Source organism: Micropterus salmoides, unplaced genomic scaffold (genome assembly GCF_014851395.1).
Source record: "Micropterus salmoides isolate LMB-PRFRI ecotype aquatic unplaced genomic scaffold, ASM1485139v1 Ms_hic_scaffold_1, whole genome shotgun sequence".
Classification (NCBI taxonomy): Eukaryota; Metazoa; Chordata; class Actinopteri; order Centrarchiformes; family Centrarchidae; genus Micropterus; species Micropterus salmoides.
Window position 1 is genome coordinate 15,754,841 of NW_024040040.1, and position 18,492 is coordinate 15,773,332.

General features: G+C 37.2%; 1 protein-coding gene across 1 annotated transcript; it reads left to right on the top strand.

Annotated features, from left to right (window-relative positions):
* The first annotated feature begins 11,467 nt into the window (after nucleotides 1–11,467).
* Nucleotides 11,468–13,477, top strand: LOC119899557. Its single transcript, XM_038714167.1, has 5 exons — nucleotides 11,468–11,584; nucleotides 11,778–12,089; nucleotides 12,361–12,481; nucleotides 12,877–12,913; nucleotides 13,002–13,477. Exons 1-5 carry the CDS (start codon nucleotides 11,521–11,523, stop codon nucleotides 13,116–13,118), a joined length of 651 nt encoding a protein of 216 aa, XP_038570095.1. The 5' UTR covers nucleotides 11,468–11,520; the 3' UTR covers nucleotides 13,119–13,477.
* Nucleotides 13,478–18,492: the final 5,015 nt, after the last annotated feature.

The window sequence follows — 18,492 nt, forward strand, 5'->3', positions numbered from 1 at the left end:
TTTAACACACAAACCTTGTCATGAGTCATGTACAGAACTGTCACAATTATTCATTCATGTGTCAGTGTTATGAATTATGACTTGTAAGAATTTAAATATAAAAGCCACTTAATTAAACTAATTGCTCCTTGGGGGGTAATTTTCCAAAGGCTCATTTTATACAGTATATTGTTTGAAAAAAAACAATTGCTATAAATTCATCATTTTGTAAAAATGCACATAGGCCTATATATAATTAGAAAATGGATTATTGTTAGTCATATTTATTACTGACGTTGTTCTCGTGCATATGTAGCTGTACAGTTACTATGGCAACCGGCAGCGCTTGTAGAAGCAGCAGCCTGTAGCGCCTTCAAACTTCGCTACACATTTGTTTTTTATCAGTTTTTTCCTTCGTTACCTCTGACATAAGTACAGTCATTGGAAGATGAAGATGGGGTTTTTGGATTAAAGAGCAGCAGACGACGATCCACCCGGCCCAAACAACCTGACCAGGCGCCACGGCAGGTGCGGTGATCGCTCAGAGGAGAGGAAAGAGACCCAGGAGAGGAGCCATGCTGACCCAGCTTGTAGATGGTGATTGAAAGCCAAGATTAGTTTCACCTGCAACATTCTGTTTATGGACTCACCGTCGGACATCGCTAAAACAAATAGCCTAACTGATGTGAAAGAAACAGGCTAATGTCTATCAAAAGAAAGCGATGCTCTTTTCAACAATATATCAGAATCAATCCAGTGATCTGATTTAGATGTTACAGTGTGAAGTCTATGTTTGCTCTGCAGAGAGTGAATACTAATTTTTAATTATTTGATTGGTATTGTCAGATTGATTTATTGATTTATTAATTGCAGTGACTCTTGTGAAAACCATTGGGTGAAAACCAGATGTCACTCCACTATGCACCAATGAAACACAGAGTATCATCACACTGATAGTATGTAAGAACAGAACAGAAAAATAGGGGAGAAGAGTGTCATCTGCTGTATCAACATGGACAGGACTTTGTGCATAAATGTGAATCCAGGTTCACACTAATGACAAAGAATCAGACTTTGTTTCTGCACCTTTAATAAATTTTGAATTAATACCAAATTATGAATTTTAATATTCACAAAATATTAATCCATAAATCTCTCGTTTCACGGGGCACCAAGGGAGATCCAATTCGCCCAGAGTCTCCGGACCTCTGGGTAGAGTTTTAATAATTATACAATTATTCACTAGTGATCAGTTAGTTAATAATCGCTAAATTATCTTAAATCAGTCAGTCTCATATCGAAGGGGTAAATTCTCATGGCAGGGAATTGGAGACAGGCAATACACACACAATTCCTTTGGTTACAGTGAAATTTATTAACTAATTAAGGTGAATATAAAAATGCGGTTAAAATATACATCCAAGAAATAAACAATGGCTAAACAATCGGAATGTGGGTTTCTATTGTGGGGAGGATTTGACTCATACGGCAGCTAATGAACGCAAGCTATGAGTTTTAAGAGTTAAAGATAATCTATTAACAACTAACGTTATGGGACATCACTGAATACAGAAAGCAGGGTTTTGGTCTTACTGAATGTTGTTTCTCCCAGCCGGGTGGCCGTTGAACGGCCTCACACTGGCAGAGATCTGTGCGTTCTCGGTTACGACAGCTTAAAGCCATCGGCCAGTCGCTTTCTCTGCCAGGGAATTGCTCCAGAGGTCCATCTTTTGTTGGTGTTTGTTTCAATGCTGCGATGATGTGTTGAGAAGAATTCCGCTTGACACTGTTCTTGATCATAAAAGTTTATTACATCAAGGAGTTCAGCATCAATTACAAGCTCTGCAGCAGCTTGGAGAGTGACCCAGCCCGATGACCACTCTGTCTCTCTGTACATCAAACACAGCTTATATAGGATATGTGTAGGTATCTGCTAAATACCACTGAAGGGTTCAGTCCCTACATAAACACTAATACTACTCCCCCCTTAAGAGTTCACTGACCCTCTGTCCAGCTGCTAGAGTGTTATTTTAAACTGTAATGGTCAAATGCACATATGTTATACACCACATCGGCTTAGTGAAAAAACTCGCAGTGGGGCCTTTCCAACCCTGGCTCGGGTCAGAGGTTTGGTCGTCCTTTGACCCACGTGGTGGGTCCGACCTCAGTGGGAGCAGTGTAAGTTCGCTGCAAGAATAAAGCTTAAAAATAACTTGGTCGTCCTTGAATTAAACTAGTGTAGCGGTCTGATAACTTTTAACAAACAAAATGAAATAAAAAGCAGGTAAAGTTGTGTGGCTTGAAAACGAACAAAGGCTTCGTTGCCGAATTTCTTAGGGCGTTGCCGGGAGAGGGGACACGCTGGGCGCGTGCCGAAGCACAGTTGGAGAGCCAGGAACAAGCAGAGGACAAGAGAGCGAGACAACGTGTGTCGCTGTTTTGTCTGTTATGGCGTGGTTCCCAGAGGGCAGTGCTTTGTTTCCCTGAGGGAGGGCATGTCTTGTCTTTAACTTTTAATATTTCTAATCAAAAATATATATATTTGCACGTATTGTAATCAAATATCTTCCCACAATCAAACCTTAATTGTCAAATGGTTATACTGTTCTTAGTTTAAGCACTTGATAAAAGGAAAACAATTGTCAGTAGTTCAACTTTGAGGCTAGCATGTAATACTTATTTTGTCCACTTGGGGCAGCTCGGTTTACATGAGGATAGCTCTGATTAATCCTAAAACAATCTTCTCAGGAGCTGGGGAATTTAGTCGTTTTTAACCTTAAATTTGAGCTGGAAAATGAATCGAGTATAGAATGACATTTCTTTATCATCATTTCTAAAGGAGGTGTCAGAAAGTATTGTGAACAAAGCATTGGTTACAAATAAAATGAATAAAGTCAGGTGACCTTGCTGAAAATTAAAACACTGCAAAATTAACTTATTGATCACAACAACATGGTGACATAACTACTCAAATGGAGTGGAGAGATCTAATCAAGTAACTAAAAGATTATTTAATTAAACAGGGTAATGGCAAGTTATGAGGAGACAGTATTCCTTTGTACACACAAAGGAATGTGGACTGTGTCCTTTCTCCGGTGTCTGGAGTTTCTCACACCTGCACTGGGTTGCACCAACTATGTGTAAGTTCAAACCTAGTTTGAACGTAATTTCTAACTTAAGTCGGAGTTTACGTGCTACTAACGTTTTAAGGGTTGCACCAGCTGAAATGCGTCCAACGTAGAAATAACTTACAACTTAAATCTTACACCTAGTCCTAAATAGGTGTAAAGTCCTCCATAAAATAGTCAAGTGGTTGTCATGGCACGTCGTTTTGAAGGGGGGGTGACTGGGATCAGGAGGAGCAAATTACACCGGGCTCTTCTGCGTAACCGAGCACACACAGCCTGGATGACAGCTCATTTCGGTTAATGAAGCAAAATGCAGATCACAGACTGGAATTAAAAGTAGCGAAATTAAGAGTAGATTACTAGCCTAAAGAAAATATTGGATTAAAGAGTAAAAATATAAATAATAAAGGAACGTGAAGAGGCAATGACTTATTTTTATTTATTTATTTTGCAAATTTGCGTTACTTGTAACAGGTTACTAACCACCCTGCTGCAGGCACCCTCACTGCTGTCTTCAGGTAGGCTGTAATTATAGCAGCACAGTAGAAAAGTCTGTAATATTGAGGCACTTAGCTGAACCTGCCTCCAGCAAACTCGTATTTTTTCTCCCTTAACTTTTCTGCATCTCCTTTGCGTTGTGTCGGATGTTTTCTATAGGCCTAACTTACTCCTTCTCTCAGAGAGAGAGGAGGAATTTTGAGTCTCCAAATTGTTTAATATAAAATGCACACTGTTTGTTCACAACAATCACAACCGTTGCTTGGGAAGTGGCGTACGCACGATTCCAGCCCTGTTTTGTACATAGGCACTGTTTATAAATGAGATCCAGGTCAGCAGTAAACTGCAAGATGCTTAAAGTCTCCTAAAATGTCATCACATGACCTACAGGTAGCTCTTACCACAGTTGATGTGAAAGTACATCTACCATCAGAAAGAGACTGCACTAGTCACTAGTCTAGATTTTCATGGTAGGTGTGCAAGGAGGAAACACTTCCCATCAAAACATATACCATCAACATAAGGGCAAGACTAAAGTTGGCCAAACACCTAAAAACCAAGATTTCTGAAACCATGTGCTTTGGACATCCTCAAACAACCTTAAGTAAAAGTATGCAAGCATTATTAGCAAAATGTACTTAAAATTGCCAAGAGTAAAAGTCCTCAGATAGATAGATAGAGCAAACACGCATGAGGGAGGTTAAGAGGAATGACTTCCTGTAACTCCCCTTACTGCGACTGAAATACTTTGACTGACTGCTGCATTAATGTGTATGTTGCATTATAATGCTGTAGGGTTGTGCTAAGTTTAACTACTTTATATATTGTCACCACGTTTGGAGATACATGGTTTTCACTGGACAGGAATAGTATAGAAAATTTTAATCTAAAAAGTAACTAATAATAATTAATGTAGCAGAGTAAAAAGTAAAATACTTGAAGTATAAAGTAGCATAAAAGGGAAATAGTCAAGTAAAGTACAAGTACCTCAAATTTGTACTTAAGTACAATACTAGAATTAATGTTCTTAGTTACATTTCACGACTGATCAACTGTGAATTATGGGGGTTGATATTTCAAGGTTCGGGGCTGCTTTGCTGCAGCAGGGCCTGGCCAACTCACTATCATAGATTTACTTTTTTATTGTTTCAGAGGGTGCTTGAGGAAAATGTGAAACCATCTGTTAAAAAATTGAAGCTAAAGCAGATGTGGAGATGGCTCAAAAGAAAGACATGTCTCAAAGCCCGACTCCTATTGTGATGCTGTGGGGTAACCTGAATTGGGCCGTGCATGCAAGAACCCCCTCAAACATCACACAGCTGATATTCTGCATGGAGGGGTGGGAAGAACTTTCTTCCAGTCAATGTAAGGGACTGGTAACATTTAAAGTAAATGTCTAATTGAAGTTATTTCTGCCAAAGGGGGCAATACTGGTTGTTAATGCATAGAGTGTCTTTCTTTAGAAAGAATTAATATTTATTTACATTTTGTTAAATAAATGATAACAACACAAAGTGTGTTTGGTTCAATCACCTTTATCTATAGCCAAAGATGATCAAATATTGGTAGATCTATTTTTCTTGAAAAAAGAATTAAATATTTCACGTACTGTCCTTAATTTTTCATCTATACACACATACATATAATTTAAGCAGATGAAGATCAGCTTTAAGCCCTACCATAATTCTTCTTGTGTGTATATGGTGTTCCACTAACTCTGATATCTCTTCTTATTTAAAGACACTGATCCAAGTCAGCCACATCTGGATTATCTGTATGTAAAACTCCTGGCTTTTCAGTGACTAAGGTATTCTTCCTATCTTTCTATCTATTAGTGCTGGGCGACGATTAAATTTTTTAATCGCGATTAATCGCATTGTTACGCGTAAAATTGAATAATGAATGAGTAGTGTAATTTAATTTAAATGTACTGCTATATACACAAAAGTGTAATAACATGTGGTTTGCAAACATTTTAAACAAATAAGGTGCTTTTTACCAGCAGTATTCCCTTTACACAGTAGCAATAAAATATTTCTTGTAAATCTCAACTTAAACATTAATGTAATCAAATCAAATATTTATATATATATATATATTTGTGATTAATCACATGATTTTCTTGCGATTAATCGTTTTTACTCGTTGCCCAGCACTAATATATATTTATGTTTTAGGCCTTTAGGCTTTAGCTGCCGATTGTGTGTGGAGCATAATTTAGTTTAGACATAAAAACATGATGCATCAAGATTTTGCATGAAGATGCGTGAATATGACCCCGATGACCCCTACAGTAACCTTCAGCAGCCAGCAAGTGATATCTACCAAACTATCTCAAATCCAGCTAGCAATATAATGACTCACCACTTGGAAAACCAGAAAGTAGATGGGGGACAGACCAAGTTACAAAATATATGAAAAAATTTAAACCAAAGCATCAAGATAAGACAGCAGTGTAATATGTGGAGGTTCTTCTGATTGTATTTGGACAAAGTCCTTCAGTACTTTGAGATATCAAAATGATGACATTTTTATTCAAAGGTCTTTGTGATATAGGTTGTTTTCCTAAATATTGAGATTGCAGTGTTTGTTTAAACAGGTCCTCGTGTGAATGCATTATTTTCATAGTCTGAAAAAGCAAGATTGTGATTTTGATACTGATTGGTACAATGGCTAGTTAATAGTGGATATACAGGAGAAGGAAACTCAGCAAAGGCTGATAGTTATAATTAGCACACACTCCTTGTTTTCAGTGGTGTCCAGTCATCACCAAAGTAGAGTCTGTTCTGATTCTCACAAAATATTATGGTAATGTCATTAAAACCTCTAAATCCTTCATTACAATAATATATTTGCTAATTGAAGAGTAAATATCCCAGAAGCTTGTAATACTCACATGAACTAGGTTAAAGTTTGAGCAACATTTATTCACTTGCAACAAGTGAGATGTGCTTTTGTCAAATTATAACTGCTGTGTGAAGACGACAGGTGAGTAACAGAAAACTACAATGAGCTGCAAAGACCGTGCAGCTTTCTATTTACAAATTAAGCTCAGGTCTCTAAATATGTGGCGACCACAATAGAAAACATGTCAGTATTAGCAGGCTACGTGACACATGACTAATCTCACAAAATGTAAAACCAACACAGGCGAGACTTAACATTGGTTCAACTCCTGGTGGATCCAGCTCAAACTGTAGTCTGAACATGTGACTGTTGACCTGAGATCTCATCGTAGACACATGTAACATAGATATGAGATGTTTTTGAAGATTAGAGAGTCTTAATATGAACGCAGAAGCTTATGTAGCTGCACTTCCTTTATAGAAGTGTTCACATCTCTGAGTGTTTGAGGTTCATATAGAGCAGTGCAGTCCCTTTCTTCAGTACAGGATTTTGTTCTGCCTGTAGCAGTTGCTTCTTGACCAGTATGGCCAAATGGAAACTGTGCTTTGTTCTGCTTCTGCCACTAATGGTGTCTTCTGACAACGAAGGTAAGAAACTCATTTCCATAATGTAACATTCATGCGGGTTGTTTTTCACTAATCTTCCTGTCTTTGGTTCAAAGAGGATTGCTAACTGAGACTGTATTTTGTATAGATTTTTGAGTGTAATTGATTGCAGAGACTCTCTTGATAATGTAATTTAAATAAAACAAACACAAAGTCATTCAAAAGCACTTTCCCGTTTGCAGTGACACTTGTAAAAACAATTGGGGGAGAACCAGATGTCACTCCAATATGCACCAATGAAACACTGAGTATCCTCACACTGATAGTATGTAAGATCAGAACAGAGAGGAGCAGGGGAGAAGAGTGTCATCTGCTGTATCAACATGGACAGGACTTTGTGCACGAATGTGACTCCAGGTTCACACTTATGACAGAGAATCAGACTGTGTTTCTGCACCTGACCAGTTTAACACCAGAGGACAGTGGGAACTACACCTGTGAATGTTCACTTTGGGAAGGAACATATATTCTCCATCTGAATATCACTGTGGAAGGTAAATTAAAATAATAATAAAGTATTTTTTTTTCTATTGTCAAAGCTTTGTCCATGGCTTAATGTCTGTAAAATGTATATTTCATAAGTCAGGTGAGATAGTGTGCAGATACAAAATACTGCATGTGGTTATGTAAAGTATGTTTTCAATATTATGATGCATTTGACTCACAAATGTAAGTAATACAATAATATATTTGACTGAACAAGAACAGAATTATAATGCTTCTTTAGAGAAAACGTCAGTGTCATTTTTACTGTTTGTCTTAACGTTTTAGAGGATGAAGACATCAGCAGTTCTACACAAATGCCAATTCCAAGTGCTTTGACTTGTGTTTTAATGACTATATTCATCATTATGACTGGAGTTATTCTGGGATTTATCCACAGGACAAAAAGTAACGGGTGAGAGACCATTATAAATGTAACAGTTTTTGGATTTGGATAATTATTTTCGATAGGAAAAATGTATATGTATGTGTTTCAATGTTGCTTTTGTATCTGCGTGTGTATTTGGTGTCCCACTAACTCTGATATCTCTTCTTATTTAGAGACTGTTCCAGGTCAAACACATCTGGATCACCTGTAGGTGAAAGTCCCAGCTCTTTGGTGATTAATGTATTCTATTCAATATCGCTAAACTCAAAGCAGCCAGTTTAATGTTTGTAATTATATATAAATACATTGATTTTAGGCCTTTAGCTGATGATCTTGCATAATAAATGATGGAGCATTATAAACATAATTTAGTTTAGCTCAGAAAAACATGATGCATCATTTTTTTTATAGGGTAAAGATGATCCTGATGACCCCTACACAAGTCTTCAGCAGCCAGCAAGTGATCTCTACCAAACTATCTCAAATCCAGCCAGAATTATAGCGACTGACCACTTGGACACCCAGGAAGTTGATCAAAGTTACAAAATGCATGAAAACATTAAAACCAAAGAATAAAGATAACAAAGATGTTTAATATGTGGATGTGTGGATGTTCTTAAAGTATTTGGACGAAGTCCTTCAGATCTTTGAGATGATCAAATATATAACATTTTTATATAGCTATAAGGTTTTTGTGATGTAGAATGTTTCCATTAGACTATTGGTGATAGTGCAGTGGATAAGACACATGTCTTTAACCTGGGTTTGAATCCACTGTGTGAGACCAATGTGTCCCTGAGCAAGACACTTAACCCCTAGTTGTTCCAGAGGCGTGTGACCTCTGATATATATAGCAACTGTTACTTTGGATAAAAGCATCATTATTACATTCATTTAGCTGACACTTTTATCTAAACTAACTTATAAGTGTTAAATATATCAAAGGTTGCACGGCTCTTGCCTTTAAGTGTCTTGCTGAGGAACACGTTGATGTGTCTCAGTCAGAATGGAACCCCAGTCTGCATGTGAATGCGTTGCTTTTATGGACAAAATAAGCAAGAAGATTTTGGTTTGATATGGATAGGTACAATGGCTGTTTGTCGATAAACAGGAGAGGGAAAATACTCTCTGCTCAGTACTTCATCATACAGCAGAACAGAGTTCTGAATCGATGCTATATTTGAGCAGAAGCCTGTTTTAATACATGTTGGTGTGTTAGCCAGGTTAACATACCTTAAGCCACCTACAACCGTATCTTAATATAGAAAAAAGCCCAGTGACTTGAATTTGGTAATGGCTGCCTTTTTTAACAATTGGCCTCAGCACCTCCAGTTCTTTTAAGTTGTTGCAGGGGCTGCTAGTTTGTTCATAAATGTTCTGTATATAACTATTGAAGTGATCGACAAGTCAAGAAATGCAATGAAGTTTATAGAACATAACGATTAGCACAATATTGATCGTATGTACAATTGTTAAAATTTCAAAATAAAATGATTGGAACTGTATAATTGCTAACTGAAAAGTAAATGTCCCATATCCTTGTAATACTTTTTTCATTGCTGTTACTCAACAGATTCTTACTAGATTCATGAACTAGGCCAGGGGCAATTCTAGGATCAGACTTTTAACCCTATTGCCAACCCCTATTGGCAATGTAGCATGCATACAATGCCTTGCAAAAGTGTTCATTAATCAGTGGAGAGTATAAGTAGGCCTACTAGAGAGGAGCTGGTGCAGAGCAGAGCGGGTCAGACAAGGGCATCACTTTGTGTTGAACATTTGTGGGAACATAAAGGCTCAGATTAGGGGGGTGATGATACATGTGGGGCACGAGAACAAGATAAGAAGATTTGTAGCACTATTTAGATTATCAATTAACATCTGATGCAGAAATATATATGGTTCTTCCCCAAGAGATTTTGAGCATTAAACTGATAATTTCCTGCATTCTGGAGACATTTTCTGCTCCAACTTACAGTGGAAATGTCTATTTATATATGAGGGGAAAATATATTGCATTGCATGTTTTCTTATTGTTCAAAATAAACCTTTTCTCAAAGCATTTCCATTTGTTAGTTAACATTTCTTAGTGCAAGGCAGTTAAACTCCCCCCCCCAAACTGTCTTTTGAAAATGATTAACAGTTGAAAAACATTGATTAGAAATTTAGAAAAGTAATGAAATGTGATAAATTAAATTACTTTGCGAGAGTAATTCAAATAGTTTACCTAGGCTACCATTACATTTTGAATAGGGTAACTTGTAATCGGTAACCTATTACATTTCCAAAGTAACCTTCCCAACACTGCCCACTGTTACTGCAGTTTAATGTTTGTGGAATATTTCCATTTATAAAATCCATGTACAAGAAAAGCAGTCTACATTGTACTCTAATGAATTGATGCTAAGTAAATCCTGCCATCTTGGCAACTGGTCCCCTTGCGCTGCTGTTCCTCTTGTTTTATTAGCGGGTGCCGTTGACTTATGTGGACGTTCTTCTGATTGTATTTGGACAAAGTCGTCTAGTTCTTTAAGATTTCCAAAATGATGACATTTTTGTTTAAAGGTTTATGTGATATTGGATGTTTTCCTAAATATTGAGATTGCAGTGTTTGTTAAAACAGGCCTGCTTGTGAACACATCTTTTTCATGGACAAAACAAGCAAGAAGATTGTGATTTTGATACTAATGGGTACAATGGTTTATAGTCGTTGAGAATGAAACTCACCAAAGGCTGATAGTTATAATTAGCACACACTCCTTGTTTTGAGTGATGTCCAGTCATCACCAAAGTAGAGTCTGTTCTGATTCTCACAAAATGTTTGAGGTAATGTCATTAAACTTTACAAATAGAAGAGTTTGGGTTGTGATGTCAGGCTCTGCACAATGTTGTTTATCAGAATAAAATGTTTTCCCAAAAGCTTGTAATAATCTCATGAACTAGGTTAAAGTTAAAGTTTGATTCTTCATTTGAACGTTAATTCACTTGAATCAAGTGAGATGTGCTTTTGTCAAATTATAACTGTGCTGTGTGAAGACGACACACTTGTTTCCTTAAGATGGAGGTGAGTAAAAACTACAACAAGCTGCAAAGACCGTGCAGCTTTCTATTTACAAATTAAGCTCAGGTCTCTAAATATGTGGCGACCACAAAAGAGAACATGTCAGTATTAGCAGGCTACGTGACGTATGACTCTCACTAATCTCACAAATTGTAAAACCAACACAGGAAAAACTTAACATCGGTTCAACTCCTGGTGGATCCAGCTCAAACTGTAGTCTGAACATGTGACTGTTGACCTGAGATCTCATCGCAGACACATGTAACATAGATATGAGATGTTTTTGAAGATTAGAGAGTCTTAATATGAACGCAGAAGCTTATGTAGTTGCACTTCCTTTAAAGAAGTGTTCACATCAGCTCATATCATTGTGAAAGTCTGGGTTCATGTAGAGCAGTGCAAAGAGGTGTGTCTGTCCCTCCCTTCAGTACAGGATTTTGTTCTGCCTGTAGCAGTTGCTTCTTGACCAGTATGGCCAAATGGAAACTGTGCTTTGTTCTGCTTCTGCCACTAATGGTGTCTTCTGACAGCGAAGGTAAGAAACTCATTTCCATAATGTAACATTCATGCGGGTTGTTTTTCACTAATCTTCCTGTCTCTGGTTCAAAGAGGATTGCTAACTGAGACTGTATTTTGTATAGATTTTTGAGTGTAATTGATTGCAGAGACTCTCTTGATAATGTAATTTAAATAAAACAAGTCATTCAAAAGCACTTTCCCGTTTGCAGTGACACTTGTAAAAACAATTGGGGGAGAACCAGATGTCACTCCAATATGCACCAATGAAACACTGAGTATCCTCACACTGATAGTATGTAAGATCAGAACAGAGAGGAGCAGGGGAGAAGAGTGTCGTCTGCTGTATCAACATGGACAGGACTTTGTGCACGAATGTGACTCCAGGTTCACACTTATGACAGAGAATCAGACTGTGTTTCTGCACCTGACCAGTTTAACACCAGAGGACAGTGGGAACTACACCTGTGAATGTACACTTTGGAAAGGAACATATATTCTCCATCTGAATATCACTGTGGAAGGTAAACACGTTCTATGTATTTTACTTCTTATAATAGCTAAATTTAAGCTGTTTACTTTCCACTGTGTTAGCATTGTATTGTATGGTAATTATGTTAGTATTATGCTTACAGTACAGTAATTAGGCCAACTAAGTTCAGTTTAATTCTTAGCTTTGATTTACAGATGTCAGCAATACAGTATTACATGGTACTGTGTACAGAAGATAATTTCTCTACAAATAGAGCAAATACCAGTGTCATTTTTCTGACTTTTTATCTATAATGTTTTTAGAGGATGAAGACGCCAAAAGTTTAACACAGATGTCCATTCCGAGTGCTCTGATTGGTGTAACTATAGTCCTCATTATGGCTGGAGTTATTCTGGCATTTATCTACATAGGAATACGTCATGGGTAAGAAACTACTACAAAATTCATTACCATCATTACTATTTTTAAGAATGCTTCACAGCTCAATAGCAGTGGACGATCTTGAATAATACAACTCCATTTCGGTGAACAAATGTTACCTTAACCTTGAGTTAATGTACATGCAGCATCTTCAACACCAACTGTCTTGTCTAACTCTTTTATCACCTCAAACACAATTATCAGACATTGACTTGACTCAAAATGCACAGCAGTCATATCTATTGTGATCTGACCTCTAGCTTCAAGCAGTGACACAACACACGGTCTTTCATTTCTTGTCTTGTCTCTTGAAATAGAAATAGACTTTTCAATGTACAATTTATAAGTGAATAAACATCAAGTTTCATTGCTAATGTGTTGTTGTTTCACCACAACAGAACACGACCGAAACCAGTGAGCAGTAATCCAAATATGGTAGGCAAGTGTACAGAAAAATTTTCTTCATTCATGCAATTGATTTAACTTCAGTTGTTATTCTTTTAATACATATGTCTTTCTGCAGGAGCCACACGACATCGAGCCATACAGCACCTTCATGCAGAGAGAGAGCGGGCTTTATTCAACTGTCAGACTGCATGTCGCTAACACTAATACTAATAATTCAAACACATTTACATAAGAGGACACACATGCCAGGAAGTCTTTGTAGAGCTCCAGTTATACTGGAGTATAGTAGGTACCCATGTGAAACAGGCTTGTTGTCCACAAGGTGGCACTCTTTTGCTATGTGACAAGTTCTGTATTCTTAACAGTGTATTTCACACACTGAAATTTTAATGTGTAAAACTGAGCACAGGGCTGTACACTGATATTATATAATACTTTATTAATGAGCAGAATTAACTAATGAATAGTAATGAATAATAAAGCAAATAAAGGTTAAAACAAGTTGTTGCTTGTAAAACTTTATAAATTTTATGGGACGACAGAGTCACCAGCTGTATGTAGCTAAGAACCACTCTGCATGGATGTGACTGTTTCAGCAGGTACAGGAACCTTTAGAGTGGAGTAATTGTTTGATTTTTCCTGATAAAAAAATCATGATGGGTAACAAATCCTTGCAGTGAAACCTAAACCTTTGCTTGGAATAACTCAATATAGATGATTTATATCAATTAAGAAATTATATCAAGCACAGAATAGGTGCCTGCCTTATACCATAGCCTGATGCCCTCTTATTACCATTTGTTATTTATGCCATTGTTTTGATGTATAGGTTTGGTTTCTATGTGAATGTTGATCTTGGATTATGACATATATGACTGAATTTGTCACAGTTACAAGCAAGGTAACAGGAATGCAAGGTACTGGACCCAAATGCAGACACCAGAGGCAGAGGAGTGGAAGTTTTAATAATGAAATCAAAAGGTGCAATGTTTACAGGGATGATGGAGCAGGCAAAGGTCAAGTCCAGAGAAAGAGAAAGCAGTGCAAAATAAGCAAACAAATCCAAAGGAGCAAGAAAACAATGATTCAAAACACAGAGAAGTAAACACTAGGAATAGCTGGAACGCTGCACAGTATGGACAAAAACGATCTGGCACTGAGACAAGAGAACATACAGACTAAACACACTGGGGTGGGGGGGGGATTAATCAGGGCACCAATCATACAGGCGGGAAAACACACAAAGTAGTTAAGCATGAAACATGGGAAGAGGTGAGTATTTTAAAATGCATTAGGAAATAACTAGGCTAAAACCCAAACCATGACAGAACTGGTATAAACTACCTTAAACCCAATTAAGGGAACACATATTACTCATTTAAATAATAAGAAATTGTGTCTGATAAAACATAGACCCACACTAACTATATTTCACCACTTGTTTTGATTAAGACTAATCCACAGCGTGACCTAAATTTCTTTCATTTTAATTCTACAATATCTAAACATTTGTTGTTGTTTTTCCTCTGGTGATCCCCTGCCAACACATTATTTACAGTATTTACAGAGGAAGTAAGACTAGGTCACACGCTTGTTTGTGAGCATTGTTGTTTTCTCTTCTACGCTCTTAAGTTAAATTTCTTTTGGTTACACCAATCTGAGTTTGGGACAGGCCTGTCTCCATAGATTATTAAGTGTAGTTATAAAAGGTCAAGAGCATAGTTTCCTTTACCACCTTTTAGTGAGATTTAAGGGAAATTACTCAGCTGTCCTGACTGGAACAGCAAATTCAGCAACTGCATTACAAGGTCTGCGTTATTGTTTTTAAAGCAAGCATTAATCCAGTTGGCTCCAGATGACTTGCACCCCTGCACATTTGCTGCAATGACACCAATGTAATGAGCACTCATTTAAAATAGAACCCTTACTTAGATTGTTATGATCAAAATAACAATAACAATAATATATCTGAATGGCATATTAAGTGTTAAAAAGGTAAGAAGAGAGCGCAATCATTTGGCTTAAATGAAGTGATTTCTATATCAAGCATTCAATCAGCAAAAACACTTCTTTATTTCACTTTCCATTTACTGTACATGTCTGATAAGCATAAACCAACTGGAAATTTGAAACACCCTCTTCTGTTAAAAAGACTGGTCATCATTACACAGAATGTCTTTGAGGTGCTATTGTGGGTTATTGTTGAGTATTTCTGCTACTTTTTACTGCACTACATTTCAGAGGGAAATATTTGCGTATTTAACGCATTTTAGACGAAAACTACCTAACAGTATTTAAGGAACTAAAAGTTACCATGGCTGTCACCAGCTAGATCGTTAAATGCTGCTTACATGATATTAGTAATAATCAGACGCTGTGATGTATGATCAGGAATGGGCAGTATTTAATATACTTGTATTTGAAATACAAAATAGGTTTTGTCATTTGCATTTGATAGGGTTGATTAAAATGGCTTCATATTTTTTTTATCAAATTACTCGAGTGTTTTGTATTTTGTAGTTTAAAAATACTGTAAAATGCACTAATGTGAGAAGTCTATGTGATGATGATGATGATGATGATGATGAAAAATGCTGCCTCTGATTAGTGCTCAGTAATTTACCCAGACTTGAGATGAGTTGAGACCAGAACAGAAAATGGATCTCCATTGATTTTTAGCATAAACTCCTCCAATTCTTAACAGTTCCTGTTAGGTTTGGGTGTTTGTTTTAGTAGCCTAGGCTAAATAATTTACCAATGTATGTAATGTTCTTTCTAACTATTTGACCTGAATAACAGCCCTCACAGTTAACATTAGCTGGCTACTGTCAGCCTATGTTTTGGCCGTGCACAAACAAAATAATCAAGTGTTTCAGAGTTGCAAGCCTACAACATTAATTCATAATTTCACAAGGTGGTGTAACAACTCAACCTCAAACTCAAGGAGTGTTAGTTTTCAGGCCCGGTGCCGTAATGACAACCACAATCGCAGCCGGGCTGGATACAAAAGCGGGCCCAACAGCCTCCAGTTTGACAACAGGGAACACAATGAGGTTATGTACAGTAGCCCCAACACGCCGGGTTCAGGCGGGAACAAGAGAGGCATCAGTGAGAGATGAGCAAGTTTGTTGCAAGTTAACTTGTAAGTAACATTACACATCATCTATCGTGTTGACGTGTGTGACCTTACACTGTGTGGCTGGTTGTTCCGACACATTCTGAATAATTACTGATTGTTGTTAAGAGCTGGCTTGCTTCAGTACATCTTAAAGAGGCTGAAATTCCAAAACTTAAACAAAAATGGGTTGGACAAATATTCTCAGCCCCAGGCAGTGGAGCAGCTAGAGGGGTCAGCATTTTGATTGCAAAAAATATTTCATTCAGACTAATAGAACAAATAGTGGACAAGGAGGGGAGATATATCATAGTTTCAGGTTTTTTACAAAAGCAAAAATGCACCATAGTTAATATTTATGCACCAAACTCGGGACAAGTGGTATTTTTATCATCCATGAATGTACTTTTATCAAAGTTTGTTGGAGATCCCATACTGATGGGAGGAAACTTTAATCTGGTAAATGGTAGATCCCATGGTAGATCGTTTAAATCATCCCCTCCCATCGGATAAGGCTCTTTCAGCAGCTTTTAATGAACTGAAAGATACATTGGCATTAACTGATGTTTGGCGTCTTACTAATAACAATAGTCGTGAAAATACATTTTACTTCAAGGTACATAATTCATATTCACGAATAGATTATTTGCCTAAATCAAAGGTGTTAGATTCTCAGATTCATAGTATTATAATATCAGATCATGCACCACTGTCAGTTACCTTCTCTCCTTTAGTCAATATACACAAAATCAAACACTGGAGATTTAATAACTCTTTTGAAAGATCAAGAATTTATTATTAAAATAAAAGAGAAAATGGCTGTATTTATTACTATTAATCTTAATTCAGTCGGTCCAAGTGATATGGGAAGCTCTTAAACCTACATGTAGAGGATGGATAATAAGTTATTCCACCGCAAAGAAGAAGAAATTACTTGATAAAAAGAAGAATCTAATGACTGAACTTCGGATTTTAGAAAGAAAGCATATGCTTGACCCAAAGAATGCTACGCTCAAGAATTCTTTATTATTCGTAAGAGCTGATTTGAAAGCAAATTTACATGATGAGAAATCTTTTGCTTTATTTCAATTACGTAAGAAGTATTTTGAGTCTGAAGATAAGGCCGGAAAAATGCTAGCGTTATTAGATTACGTTAATAGAAAACAAATATTCTATTCATGCAATATATGATTGTAATGCCATAAAGGTAGGTGAACAAAAACAGATTAATTTAGCTTTCTAAGAATTTTATTCTAAATTGTATAAATCTGAATGTCAGGCCACTATTGAAGACATGAATAGCTTTCTTAATAATATATCTCTACCTACCCTAAAGATTGAGGAAAAAGAATACCTGGAAACAAGTGTTCTGGAAATAGAAGTAAAATCTGTCATTAAAGCTCTTTCAAATGGGAAAACACCAGGTGATGATGGTTACAGTATAGAGTTTTATAAAAAGTTCCAGGACATTTTGGCCCCACTTCTTACTATGCTTTACAATGATATCATCTCCAAACAGTATATGCCAAGGACTATGCGATCAGCTATTATTTCTCTTATTCCAAAGCCAGGTAAAGATCGTATGCAAATGAGTCATTTTCGACCTTAAGTCTTCTAAACAACAATTACAAGCTGTTTGCCAAGATCCTTGCAATGTGCCTGGAGAAGGTAAAAGAAGGGATTCTTTAGTACATTTGGACCAAGTGGGCTTTCTTAGAGGCCAGCTAGCCTCAAATAACATGAGGAGACTATCCAACGAAGGTTAAAATCAAGGGCAACTGGACTTGGTTGAAGATACTGGAAGACGTTTTGTCCCTCATCCAAAGGACTTCTTCAGTTTGTGTAGTGGTTTAAAATGAATTTTCAAGGATTTCAAGGATTTTCAACAAACATAACATCCCTGTGTTTTTTAAACCCAAGAACACACTAAGACAGATTCTGGTACACCCCAAAGACCGCACACCCAAACACAAGAAAAGCAATCCAGTGTATGCGGTCCAATGCAGTGAGGAATGCACAGACCTGTATATTGGGGAGACTAAACAACCACTACACAAACGCATGGCTCAACACAGAAGGGCCAACTCCTCAGGTCAAGACTCTGCAGTCTACTTACATCTGAAGGACAGAGGACACTCGTTTGAGGACCACCAGGTGCACATTTTAGACAGAGAAGATGGATGGTTTGAAAGAGGTGTCAAGGAAGCCATCTACACCAGGGTCGAGAAGCCGTCATTGAACAGGGGAGGGGGTCTACGCCACCACTTATCCCCCACTTACAATGCTGTCCTTTCATCACTTCCCAGGAAACTCAACAAACGTAACCTATTAGCCTCAGGTGAAGATACCAACGATGGTCATTCAGTCTTGGCCACAGGTAGTCTTAACGACTGTAACGACTGTCGTCACAGCAACAAGGAACACTAACGAAGCAGCAGTATCGATGACCCGGGATAACGACCCCACTGAGGTTAAATAGCTGAGTTTCCCT